Source organism: Montipora foliosa, chromosome 3, assembly GCF_036669935.1.
Source record: "Montipora foliosa isolate CH-2021 chromosome 3, ASM3666993v2, whole genome shotgun sequence".
Classification (NCBI taxonomy): Eukaryota; Metazoa; Cnidaria; class Anthozoa; order Scleractinia; family Acroporidae; genus Montipora; species Montipora foliosa.
The window spans coordinates 11,258,973-11,271,110 of record NC_090871.1 but is presented as its reverse complement, the minus strand read 5'-3'; the positions used below and the strand labels follow the sequence as shown (position 1 = coordinate 11,271,110).

The following is a 12,138-nucleotide window of genomic DNA, read 5'->3' as shown; positions in this document are numbered from 1 at the left end:
TCTGAAATATGTGAAGAAGCATATGACATCCTAATTCGAACGTAAGAATAATGCATTAATTACATATCGATAAAAACATAAATCATGAGGAACCAGGCGTTTAGAATCCTACATAATGCATTGGCTGTGTATCCAACACGTAAACAACATATTGCACGTTTGGTTAAGCAACAATACTTCCTATTCGTATCAGACGAGTAACTGGTCTACTTATCAACTTATAGTTCGACAGGTCACGTTCACCAAGTGTCACGTTTTCCTTAACTTTACTACACTACTATGAAAACCACGAGGTAGTCTTTGGATATCCGCTTTACGATGCTCAGATTTGCTCAGACTACTACGAAAACCTTGAGGTGCGCGATAGTCTTTGCGCATCTGACGGGAGATGCCATTCAAAATGGCGCAGAAAATGCAGACGATCGACGTTCACCATTGAAACCACAAGACAACCAGGATTATGAACTGCATTCTCCTTCGTCGAACGCAATTAATAGTGTTATTCCTTTTCCCTTTAGCCTGAAGTGCAGGCGTCTTATCGAGCCGCCAAAACTCTATCGAGCCGCCACGTTGGATGGATGTTGATCTGCCCCCTTGGTGGAATTTTATTCCTCTCCCCAAACTTCCTCTGCTTCAGAAATTTAAGATGGCGGAAAAAAATTCCGGGGAGGATTATGCTTTGCCAGTGACCACCAAAAGACGTCTGCACTGTAGGGTATTTTCTCGCGAATTTGCCATGTCGGTGGTCTTAAATACCAGTGGATGACTGAGCAGTTGGACCTTGATGAGGTGACGATGGCAACTTGCGGATATCCGAATGAAGATCTCAGAGACCTGAGCCATGGAAGTCAGTTGGAGTTTACTTGGGGATCACTGGAGTTCGATAATTATTGAAAATCAGTTTCAATTCATGAAGTCACTGTTTGTACTGAGTCTGCTACATTTCTGACATCTGTCAGTTCTCTTTTTTGTTTAAACTTTTTCCCTTTAATATTTTCGGAAGTTGTTTTGGAAATTTTGGCCTTATATTATACAACCTATAGTTGAAATTACTTAGTTGCTTATAAGCGTATGTCGCGGTGAAACATTCCCGGTATTGACTCGATCGCAACGGTTGCAACGACTGATTTGCCACAAATTGCATAGTATCGAACAAAATGATAGTATTTCTTTTTCATATTGTTATAAAAAAACAAACGTCCTGCATTTTTTTCAAGAACGAAGAATGGAAGACAATAATGTACTTTATCGATGACTGTTTTACTGTATTTGAACCGCTGTCGCGACGTGGGTCGTGTTAGGTGTGGAAACCCGATTATCTTTGATTACTATTAGAGCGGCGTTTTATTTATTGGAAATATACATTTCTATTAATGTCGTAAAAAAGGTTGCTGTTATTTATCGTGGCGAAGTACAATAATAATGAGGTATTCTCGTTTGTCTCACGATGTGGTCACTTGTGATGTAGATTGCGACATTTCGACTGCATACTGCTAGTCTTCATCAGGCTATGAGGTCGACTGGTTACGCGTCAACTTTTAAGCATTTGTATTCTTTAAGCGCACTTTTCTTCCGTTCGCATTTAGGAAACGACACAATTGTAGCTCATTTTCTCCCGAGTGGCGACATCGAGCACAATAAAAACGTAAACAAACCGGCGCGCAAAGAATACCGTTCGACAGAGAGTCTTTAAAAGCTTTTACACTCATTCAACATCGATTCCACATGTTTCAATACGGTTCGAAGGGGGGTGGAGCAAACGTTTTCAACATCGCTGTTCAACAAAATCGACATGGATGTTGAAACAAATGTTGAAGCCGTGTGTCCGGGCCTTAAATCTTTCTTTTACCTTCCCATCACCATGTAAGGGTTCGGGATAATCAACCAACAGGACTACAAATATGGTCTCTAATTCGCAAGATTACATTTTTATTTCCATTGTTTTGAGGAAGAACAGATTACATAGTCGACACTTCAACCGTTCGGTTTCGTTAGCCTCCCCGGCCTTGCGTCTTCGCTCGGTTAATTATTTGTTGCCTATGACCATATTTGTGCTAGCTATAATACAACTTTGTGTAACAGGTAAGTTGCGTGTGTTGGGTACAATGAAATTCCCCGGACAAGACGTATCTAAATCCAAATTATAATAACATTAGTGAGCTTACCTTTACGACTGCTGCAATCATCACTACAGTATTTGAGGATTAACATTCCCTCGTCCTTGTAGTAAGACATGTCGCGGAATTTGAAGTAACCCAGGGCCTTTTTCTCTTCTTCTCCGTTATCCTTCTTTGTTAACATGCACACGCCTGCTTCACTGCATTTCCCAGGGTCGTTTAACGCATGGCAAACGGAGATTTTGAATTGACGTAAATCGCCTTGGTGACTCTGAAACAAAAATGAGCAAAAAAAGAGGGGTTTTAAATTGATTGTCCTAAACCAAACCAAAAGTAATTACTTGAGAAGGGCTTTTTTTATTAGAAGGGATTTGTTGATGGACGAATCGCCTAATGATGATTAACTAGATTCTTCTTAAAGGACACACTCAATTCAAGACTTGACAAACCATACCCTATTACAGACCAAAATGGTCAAAATCGATACCCTATTTCAGACCAAAATGGCCAAAAAACCATACCCTTCGAGGCCGCACATACCTATATAGCTCATATCAGAGAATACCCTGTAACAACTGATATACGTAATGCTATTACAGTCTCTGAATTCTCGTCGCTGTCTGAGGAGGACCACGCAAACTAGCCTTGACGTTGCAAGAAGCCGTGCACGCTTGACCCAATTCCAGCTTCTATTCTATCATTGTACCTGAACGAGTTACTCCCACAGATAACTGAAATGGTCAACATGTCCTTGGAAACGGAATACTTCGTTAATGAGTCGAAGTCTGCCTCTACCCTCTACTCAAGAAATACGGTCTTCAACTCATCAATATGAACTTTCGTCCAGTGAGTAATCTGCAGTTAACATCAAAGCTAACGGAAAAGGCAGAGGCCACCCAAATTCAAAATCACATGGCGGATAATGACTGGTTACCTCATTCACAAAGTTCCTACCAACACAATCATAGCATCGAAACTGCTTTGATCAAGGTGAAGAACGATTTACATGTCATGTAACACTTCTTTATTATTGGATCTGAGCGCTGCCTTCGACATGGTTGATCATGGCTCCCTGCTCTGAAGATTGCCGTCACTTTACGCTGACGTGGTAATGCGCTTTCCTGGTTTCAATCCTATGTGGAGGGCAGAGCGCAGCGAATTTCGGTTGGTGGCACACTCTCTAACATATTTACTCTAGAATGCGGTGTTCCACAGGGTTCATGCTTCGGCCCGCTGTTATTTACGATCTATACCAGCAAGCTGTTTGAGATCCTACGTTCGCATCTCCCTTCTGCGCATGCCTATGCTGATGATACTCAGCTCAATCTCGGCCCCAGAACTCTTCTCTTGGCAGAGGGAGAGAAGAGCTCTGGGGACCCCTGAAACAAAGTGTCTTCTCATTGCTTTTCGTGAATAACAATCAGGAGCGTCTCTAATTGGTGCACTTATGTTAGCACGAGGAGTGAGCAGGCGTCGTACGGTTCAAACAGCCAATTTTTGGCTATAAGAACCCTACGGCGGATTTTCTCCTACACAGTATTTCCCAGAGCCTTAGGTTGATCCGAGGCTCTGGTGACGAGAATGATACTCAGCTATAAATGTCATTCAGACCATCTGATAGCTTGAGTGAAGTCGAAGCCGTGGCAGCGCCGGACAACTGCATCCGTGATGTGCGTGCTTGGATGAGAGAAGACATGCTGTGGTTAAATGATGATAAGACGAAGTTTCTATTGATTGGCAGTCGTCAACAGCTGGCTAAGGCCGAGTCCATGAACGGCACCAAAGGTCGCACCTGTGTTGTCCGCAAGGAACCTGGGGGCTTCGTTCGACTCCTACCTGGACATATCTACTCACACATCCAAGGCCTGCGGCTGAACATTCTACTATCTCTACAACATTCGTCAAATCAAGAGATACCTCTCAAGGGAGCATACTGAACAGCTGATTCAAGTCGATTGGACTACTGTAATAGCCTGCTTTACGGCGTTTCAGAATATCAGATAAAGCAACTGGAATGCGTAATGAACGCTACTGCTAGGCTCATTTACCGCGCGTAAGTTTTGCCATATCACCCTACTATTTAAGGAGCTGCACTGGTTGCCAGTGCGCGCGCGAATATAATTTAAAATTCTCCTTATTACTTTTAAAGTTATCAAAGGATTAGCCCCTAAAATTAAATGTCTTTCAGATCTAGTACATGTAGAAGTTCTACCGACGTCGAGGTATGATTTGCGCCGTAATAGTAACAGTATTCTCGTAGGGAGCTTAAGAACGCACGTTTTTGAGACACCTACGGCAACCGAAAGTGAGCTGATTTCCCTTTTAACTTGTCTTCACACAACCACATATACATTGCGAAGTACCTTTTCTCCATTAGACATGATTAGTATAAAAATCTGGGAGAAACCACTTTCTGGCAGGCAAAATAGTCTCTTCCAGTTGCCGTCCGCATCTCAAAAATGCACGTGCTTAAGCTCCCTATTTGAGACGCGGACGGCAACCGGAACAGAACATTTCGCGTGCCAGGTAAGTGGTGTCGCCCAGATTTTTATACTAATCATCTCTAATGGAGCAATTTCCTGCTCTTGTGATCAACAAAGCGCGCAGCCACGCGATTAGAACATACAAAAGTGTGATCAGCATGCACCGGTACGTCCCAAAATGCTTCTGCCTCAGATGATGATGATGATGACGATGATGATGATGATGATGATTATTATTATTATTATTATTATCACCATTATCATCATTATTATTATTATCGCAATGCACAAGCCAAGAATCAAGTACTAAAAATACCGCTCCAGAGCAGTTATCACGAACTCAATTCCATCGCATTTAAATCTGATCGGGCAACTCGGATTCACTCGGGTACACTTACTAAATGTTGAATCTTTCGACTACTGCCAGTAGTTTGGATACTCCGCCATGAAAATTACACGAAGACTTAATATAAAATAACTTTTATACTAGGTACCCCCCCCCCCCCCTCCCTCCCTTCAACCTCACATAGTTGACGTTATCGTCTGTGTCATCATCATCTACGTGAACATCTTTCAGGGGCCATAAAGAGCTCGTGCCACACCAAGGTTGGGCTGCTTTTGAGGAGCGAGGAAATTTAGCATTTCCCCCAACATTTTATGTGGGGCTCCCTCCGGGGTAAACCATGGATCAAAGTGACAACGGGTTACATACCACTACATAGGACTTGACATCGTCTGTTGCTTTTGAAAGTGGATTCAAATCGTAAACTTCTCCCGTGCCGTTGTCGTAAATTTTGCAAGTGCCAACACGTTTCTGTTCAACAGGACAGGCTGCTGAAGTGTACCACCTTACATGATAAACACATTCCTCCTCCACGTGCTCTAAAACGGGATGACCCTAAAATAAAAACACAAGAAACTTTATTACATATAACATGAGAATTTTAATCCATAAAGCTCATTTATACAAATCTATACGCTTTATTTTCACATGTGGAAAAGGCTTATACAGCAAATCAGAATGGCGTACAGCTATTTCATATGTGGAAGTATAACCAATCAACGATAGCGTAAAGGCGTTTTCATGCCACTCACTCGTGCATCTCTTGCATCTCGTGCAAATCGTACTTTGTTATTGAATTAAATCAAATTTGCATTTGGTTCTATTGTTAGTGAGCAATTTGTTCTTGGGTGACGAAAGCGCTAATGATTCCATACATTCTTTGTAAAATCTCGACTTGCTTTGAGACTATCCGATATAACGCATTCAAATTTTCGGAGATTGCTCATTTTGGAACGCACTTTCAATATTCAGTACTTTATTATTGGCTGAGTGATTATAGAAAACGTTAGCCGGCAAAAATGTGAACAAAAATTCCCCTACAGATCAAATCGGCTACCTCAATGTTGTACCCAATTCAAGCCCTTCGGGAATAAAAACGTCTGTATTTCCACATCATTTAAATGTGATGCTACATCATAATGCAACTTCAGTACAAACAGAATCTTAACCCCGGGAGATTTGAATAGCTCATTTCCGAGTTGCTGCATGCCTCAGTTTCAACGAGAGTCCTGGTGCACAACCATTCAAATGGAAATGAGTTGCGTATTCTTGTGCAAATCAAACTCATTTTCCTTACAGTAGTTGAGAACCAAGACTCACTTCGAAACCGAGACAAACAGCAACTCGGAAATGGTCCATTGGACTTGTCGATTCGGTCACTTTCCTTTCGTTACTGCATAAGGTGGCTTACTACAGTTTTCCGTTTTCAGGTGTACTTTTTTTTTAGACCAGGCGGAAATGTGTACGCCTGATACAATTTCTAAACAAGACGTCTGCCGGTTGTCCAGAATCTGGACTTTACTCTGATATGGCCGGAAAAAAACATAGAGCTCTTGGAGCCTCTCTCCGATTGGTTACAGACTTGCAAAAAATCGGTTAAACGTCTCATCTCATTAATAGACTGTGTGAAATATCAATTCTTATCTTTATATCAGATATGGCCATTAAAATTTCAAGAAAGAATTCGCTAGTGGTCTCACCAGTTTGCTAGTGGAAAAAAATCTTACTAGTGAAGCTTTGCAAGTGGACTTAAAAGTTAACTTCGAGCCCTGGAATGGTTTGTCGGAAAGAATACTTCCTATGGGATTTGGCAATAGTGTCATTTACAGTCCCGAACATTCTAGAAAAAATGCATCGTTCCAGTTCCACCGACTCGCAAACGTTTGTAGTTGTGGTAAGTCCTTTGGAATATATTCGGAAGCAACAAGTTCCAAAAAGGACCGAATATAACTTTAGTGCTGCCACATGCATTCGGGGATTCAGCCGAGCTTGACAGAGAAATTCGACAATGTTTAAGGAAGCGCTGAGCGATGGTTTAGTGACACACTTCTCACAAAATGATAGTTGAGTAGATGCTTCTGGAAAAGTAGACATTTTCCGCACATTACAGTGACTTTAGCATCCTTCATTGGCACCTCAAATAATCGCGTTTAAATATAAAGTTCATTGTACTGTTGATTGCGCTTGATAACATGAAGTATTCGGCTTTTTCTCTGATTTTACCTTGAAATTCTTTGTTCCTTGATGGTTTGAAAAGAAAAGTTGCACCAACTGTCAAGCGGGATTTGCAGAAATACCTTTGATTGAATGGATAAATTCTGACTTTGCAGACATTCCAGCTAGAGTTATATTTTGTTTTCGTCGCTTCTTTCCTTGAATCGCATCGTCCAGGTAGTTTCCGGTAAAATCTGATTGCCTCACATTTATAGCATGACACAAGGTAACATCACTCTTGACAGGTGGGCAGCAGACGACTTGTTAAGAAATTGTATCAGGCGTACCTTTTCCGCCCTGTCTAAAGAAAAGTACGCCTGATAGCAGGTTAAGTTTCCCGAAGAAAAAGATTAAGATTTTAAAATCTGTGAAATTATAGCAATAGGATGTCTCTTCTGAAGTGTTAGTCACTGCAATTGATGCGAAATGTAATTTTACTTAACAAATAAATGCAAATCAGGGGAAATGCTTAATAAAGTGACCGAGCTCCAGGAGGAGGACTGGAAACTGGAAATTTCAAAGGCCAACCTGAGGAAAAAAACAATGACTAGTGTCTCGTAGCCGCCCCAATTTTCATCCCTTTGAGTAATGGAGAGCAACCAATGTGTTGCATAGCGCTGTGCTTACCAAAGATCCATACGAACAAATAAATGTCAAATGAATTTCCTTTTGTTTATCAGGCTTGTGCGGGTCGCAAGCTACTTTAGTCTTGTACACAAGCCGCACTTCTCCTTCAGTGATCACCTCTGGAGGATCATAGGCACGACCAAAATCCTGAGGATCCTGAAAGGCAAACATAAACATACAGCGGTGACAAAAAGAACTTGGTGAACAAGAAGTCTTTCTTACGAGGTATTCCCTGAAGCTTGAGCACTTGTTCATTTTCAGAAAAAAAAAAAAAGCAGAAAAAATAAATACGTTATTCACTGGCTTAGGTCGATCCGTATATAGAAAAACTGTGCCCTCGGCCTTGAGAACATCCCTCAGCCTGCGGCGTCGGGCCGTACTCAAGACCTCGGGCAAAGTTTTTCCCTATACGGACCTCCCAGCCGATGCATAACATATATAAATTCCATGTTGCCGTGCGTACTTTCAGCAATAGATCACAGAGTACGCCTTTTATGTTCTTAACACATTTTAACGTTATCTGTGATCTTTTACTGAACAGATGCACGGCAACGTGGAAGTTCTTTGCTCAACGTTAGTGCCCACGGTATTTCTGTCTTCGCTTCAAACGCGTAAAACGTGGCTCACGTGACTGTCTTCGCCTGTGTGGCACGCAAAAGTAATCATTTCTTTCTTCCTGTAATACGCAATGGTCTTTATTGGAGTTGAGCCTGCAGGCACATTTTCTTTTGTTTAAAACTACATGCAAAAGATGCTTAAGGGTCAATTCAATACAAAATGACCCCTCAGCCTCCTTTATGCGACAAAACCGCTGACAGCTCCGATAAGGGCTATTGAAAACTGCTACCATGAAAAGGATCAACTGCTTGAGCTTGTGCCCTTGGAAAGTTACCTGATCTCCTTCTACCCAACAGGCCCATGAACCAGCGGGGCAGTTTATTCCATGCATGGGGACCAATGGCCGACATAGATTCAAGTAGAAACTCGTGACCTTGCCATTGTCACCTTCCTCGTTGGTAACCTGTGGCATGCATCAAATAAAGGTACTTTGGTTGGTTGGAAAACGATAAGAGTCAACAAGACAAGAAACTACTCCGTTTGAACAGGGGTGAAGCTACTACCAACGCGTTGGTCGAGGATCGAGAGTCGGACGCACGGTTTGGTACTTGATGCAAGTTGCTTGCTCTATTGTGGTCAGGGATCGGTTACATCAAGCAATAGATACAACAAGAATTTAGCCTTTACGTGTGACCATAGATCAACGCCTTCGATGTAGCTTTGCAGTTTGACCACGCCTTTTTTCAAAAACTGTGTTGTCCCCAGAAAGAGACAGCTAAAAACTGAATGGGGCGCTTTAAAGCACAAGACGTAGGTCCAGAGACATGCATAAACACAGTTACATGATTGGAGGCAGTGTAGCCCAGTGGTTAGGGCGCTTGCCTTGAGATCCGGGGATCCCGGGTTAAAGACTCGCCTTGACCACTAGATGAATATAATCCTGGTAATTACGAATGAAAACTAATTTTCATAACAAAAACTTCGCACTTAGACTCGCTTTCAAGAGGAGGCAGACATGAACTCGGAAATGGCCTATTATCTAAGTTCTCTCATTTTCAGGATGCAACTAATTTTCGTGAAGGGGTCGAAACCGGCTGAATGCACGCCTGAAAGAGGATTTAAAATGTGCGGAATCAATTCAGATCGATTTTAATCAGTCAAAATCTTTCTGCATTCAAAATGTCAACTATACTTGAAAGCGTTCGAACAATAGACCAATTTCGATATATTAAAATTCAGTCGAAAACAAAAGGCATCATCTCGAGGCTCTGGGGAATAAACTCATACAAATCCTTATATTTATTCCCCAGAGCCTCGAGATGATGTCTTTTGTTTAGGACTGAATTTCAATATATCGAAATTGGTTTATTCATTTGACATTTGTAAAATGTCACGCTCGCGGGGGAGACCGCATAAAATAATCAGTTTCTCGATATCAAACGTCCTGAGAGGTTGCCTGGAAAATTCGTCCGACGTAAGAATAGTTTGGACGCTTCTGATCAACTTATCACGGCAACATTTCACCAGCATGATTTCGATGTTGGTCAAATGTTGAAACCATTTGACAAGCAGCTTCAATCTGCACTTTCACGGTCGTGCATCAACTTACCACCCAATTGGCATCCGACCGAGAGAGTCTCCCCAGACTGTACTTGACTTTTGCGTTATTGCCCTGGCCGGCCGTCTGAAATGCTGCGCATTCATACTGAAGAAAGAAGCGTGGGCGAACACATGTTAAAACAACTGCACTAAGGATCGTTTTTGTTTTCCCCACATTAATGTCCAGGGGCCTGTTTCTCGAAAGTCCCGAAAACTTTTCGGGCCCGAAAAGCCATTTGTAAAACTGCTATCCGCTTGTTTTGGAAAGCTGATCTTTTAACACGTTTTTAAGGTAGCAAAAAGGAAAAATGACTGTGAAGTTTGACGACTTAAATCCTCTCCGTTCTTGAGATACAAAGGAAATCGTCATTACCCGAAAATAACCCGTAAAGTTTCAGGAGTTTCGAGAAAATGGGCCCCAGGCCCCAGTTGTTCAAACGTTGCATAACTTTCATCAGTGGATAAGTCACTATCCAGAGTGTAAAATACACTTCATGTTAAACGTTGGCCAAAGTTCTTGTTACCACCTATACTTAGATACGCTCAGTGAGAGCATAGTTACTGTTAATTGAGCAAAACCTGAAATCTTTGGGGTCTTTCCGCAGGTACCGGAAAGCATTGTATTTTTGGTCACTTGGGATTAATCTTTAATTGGAGTTGTTTTGTTTTCTGTCTTTTGTTTCTTTTGCCGGTTTTACGTAATCTCTGCTCCGGTACCTGCAGAAGCAAACCAATCTTGGCAAGCATTGAAACTAAGCAGACGCTTATGACCTTGAAGCGTTTAACTCTGGTTCAGAGCTGGAGTTATTTGAGTTTATAAAACTCATTAATAATTCATGGTGGGAAAACAAAAGAAATGTTTTATTAATCAATATCTGTATTTCTGATACAGCTTTCTCTTCATTTACATAAATGTTTCTTTCAATTTTCACGGTAAAAATGTCTTGAATCACCAAATATACCTAGTGTACATTAACACTTAAATGCTGACATTTCATAAGCACAATACAATATTCGCGCCCGTATTGTATCGGATATAAAATGTCTCGCCTTCGGCTCGACATCGTATATCCAATACAATACGGTCGCTCATATTGTATCTAGTACTTAAAAATTTCCTTATTTGGATGTAACGTAGCTCGTGCATTTTCCCGAGCGTGCAGCTTCCATCTTATTTTTGTCCATATTTGGGCATAAAATTGGTGTCCTAAAATCTCCAGCTTTGTTCCAAGGAAAAGAGTTGCAAGTTACACGCTTCAAGGTCACGTGCTTCTGGACTAAGTTAGTGACTTATCCAATGGGTAAAGTTTTCCATCCTTTGTTAAACCGGAGCCAGGCTTGTAAGAAATGGTATGTACGCTCAAACATTGGTTATCGAATGGAAGACTAAGGTTGGCTCAACGGTTATCAACCGCGCCTCCCACCTCTGCGACCCGGGTTCAACCCTGGCCTCGGCCATAAACGTCGTATGTGGACTGAGTTTCAGTCGATCTCGATCTGAATCCGATGATTTTCCTCCGGGGTACTCCTCCTTTATCTGGCTGCGCGCGGATACCCTCGATAGGGATTAAGCCGCCAAGTCGTTGCACGAAATTCAACTTCTCGGAATTGCTATCGACGTCAATATCCCTATTCTCCCAGACTGTCACATTTATGCCAAAATGGCGTCTTTCTAAGCAGGATTTAGCGCAGATCAAGAGGAAAATCAACATTTCAAGTCACGCTGTTTTGGGCCTAGATACAAAAGTCCGGATTTTTAGAAAATTTACGGATTTTTAGACGCTCAAGCTTAGAAAAATGCAGTAGATAGCATAAAAACAAATTTGGTTGGTTCTAAGAAGCTTCTTCCACTGTTTCCAAACGAGCTCTTGCCATTCAAATACTACTGGTCAGTGGTTTAGCCTATAAGTTATGTTCCCAGCATGCCTTGTTAGCATCAACAATAAAAGCAGCGTGACACACGCTAACACCAACCCGGTGTGGCCAACACATCACGCATGCGCACAACCATTTCACCCGGTCAATTAGCAGCCATGGACAGCTGTTTCGGCCTTTTGGGCCTCATCAGCATGGCGTAGCTAACATACTAGGCGGGTGTGTTTAGCACTCCTTTAAGTGGCAGCTTCACATGCCATACATGTGGTAAGCTGGGTTGGGAACAGCAAAACTGTTCTCCCACGGCAAGCGTGTGGGAAGG

The 12,138-nt window shown here is 42.0% G+C and overlaps 1 protein-coding gene across 1 annotated transcript in view; it reads right to left on the bottom strand.

The window, feature by feature from the left end:
- LOC137996756 (cation-independent mannose-6-phosphate receptor-like) overlaps window positions 1-12,138 on the bottom strand; it is a 92,630-nt gene that overhangs the window by 31,179 nt on the left and 49,313 nt on the right. Inside the window, exons 19-23 of the mRNA XM_068842322.1 lie at window positions 9,952-10,047; window positions 8,677-8,805; window positions 7,785-7,940; window positions 5,313-5,498; window positions 2,166-2,388 (exon numbers count right to left, since the gene is read on the bottom strand). Coding sequence (XP_068698423.1) covers window positions 2,166-2,388; window positions 5,313-5,498; window positions 7,785-7,940; window positions 8,677-8,805; window positions 9,952-10,047 — 790 coding nt within the window. The remainder of the gene's footprint in view (window positions 1-2,165; window positions 2,389-5,312; window positions 5,499-7,784; window positions 7,941-8,676; window positions 8,806-9,951; window positions 10,048-12,138) is intronic.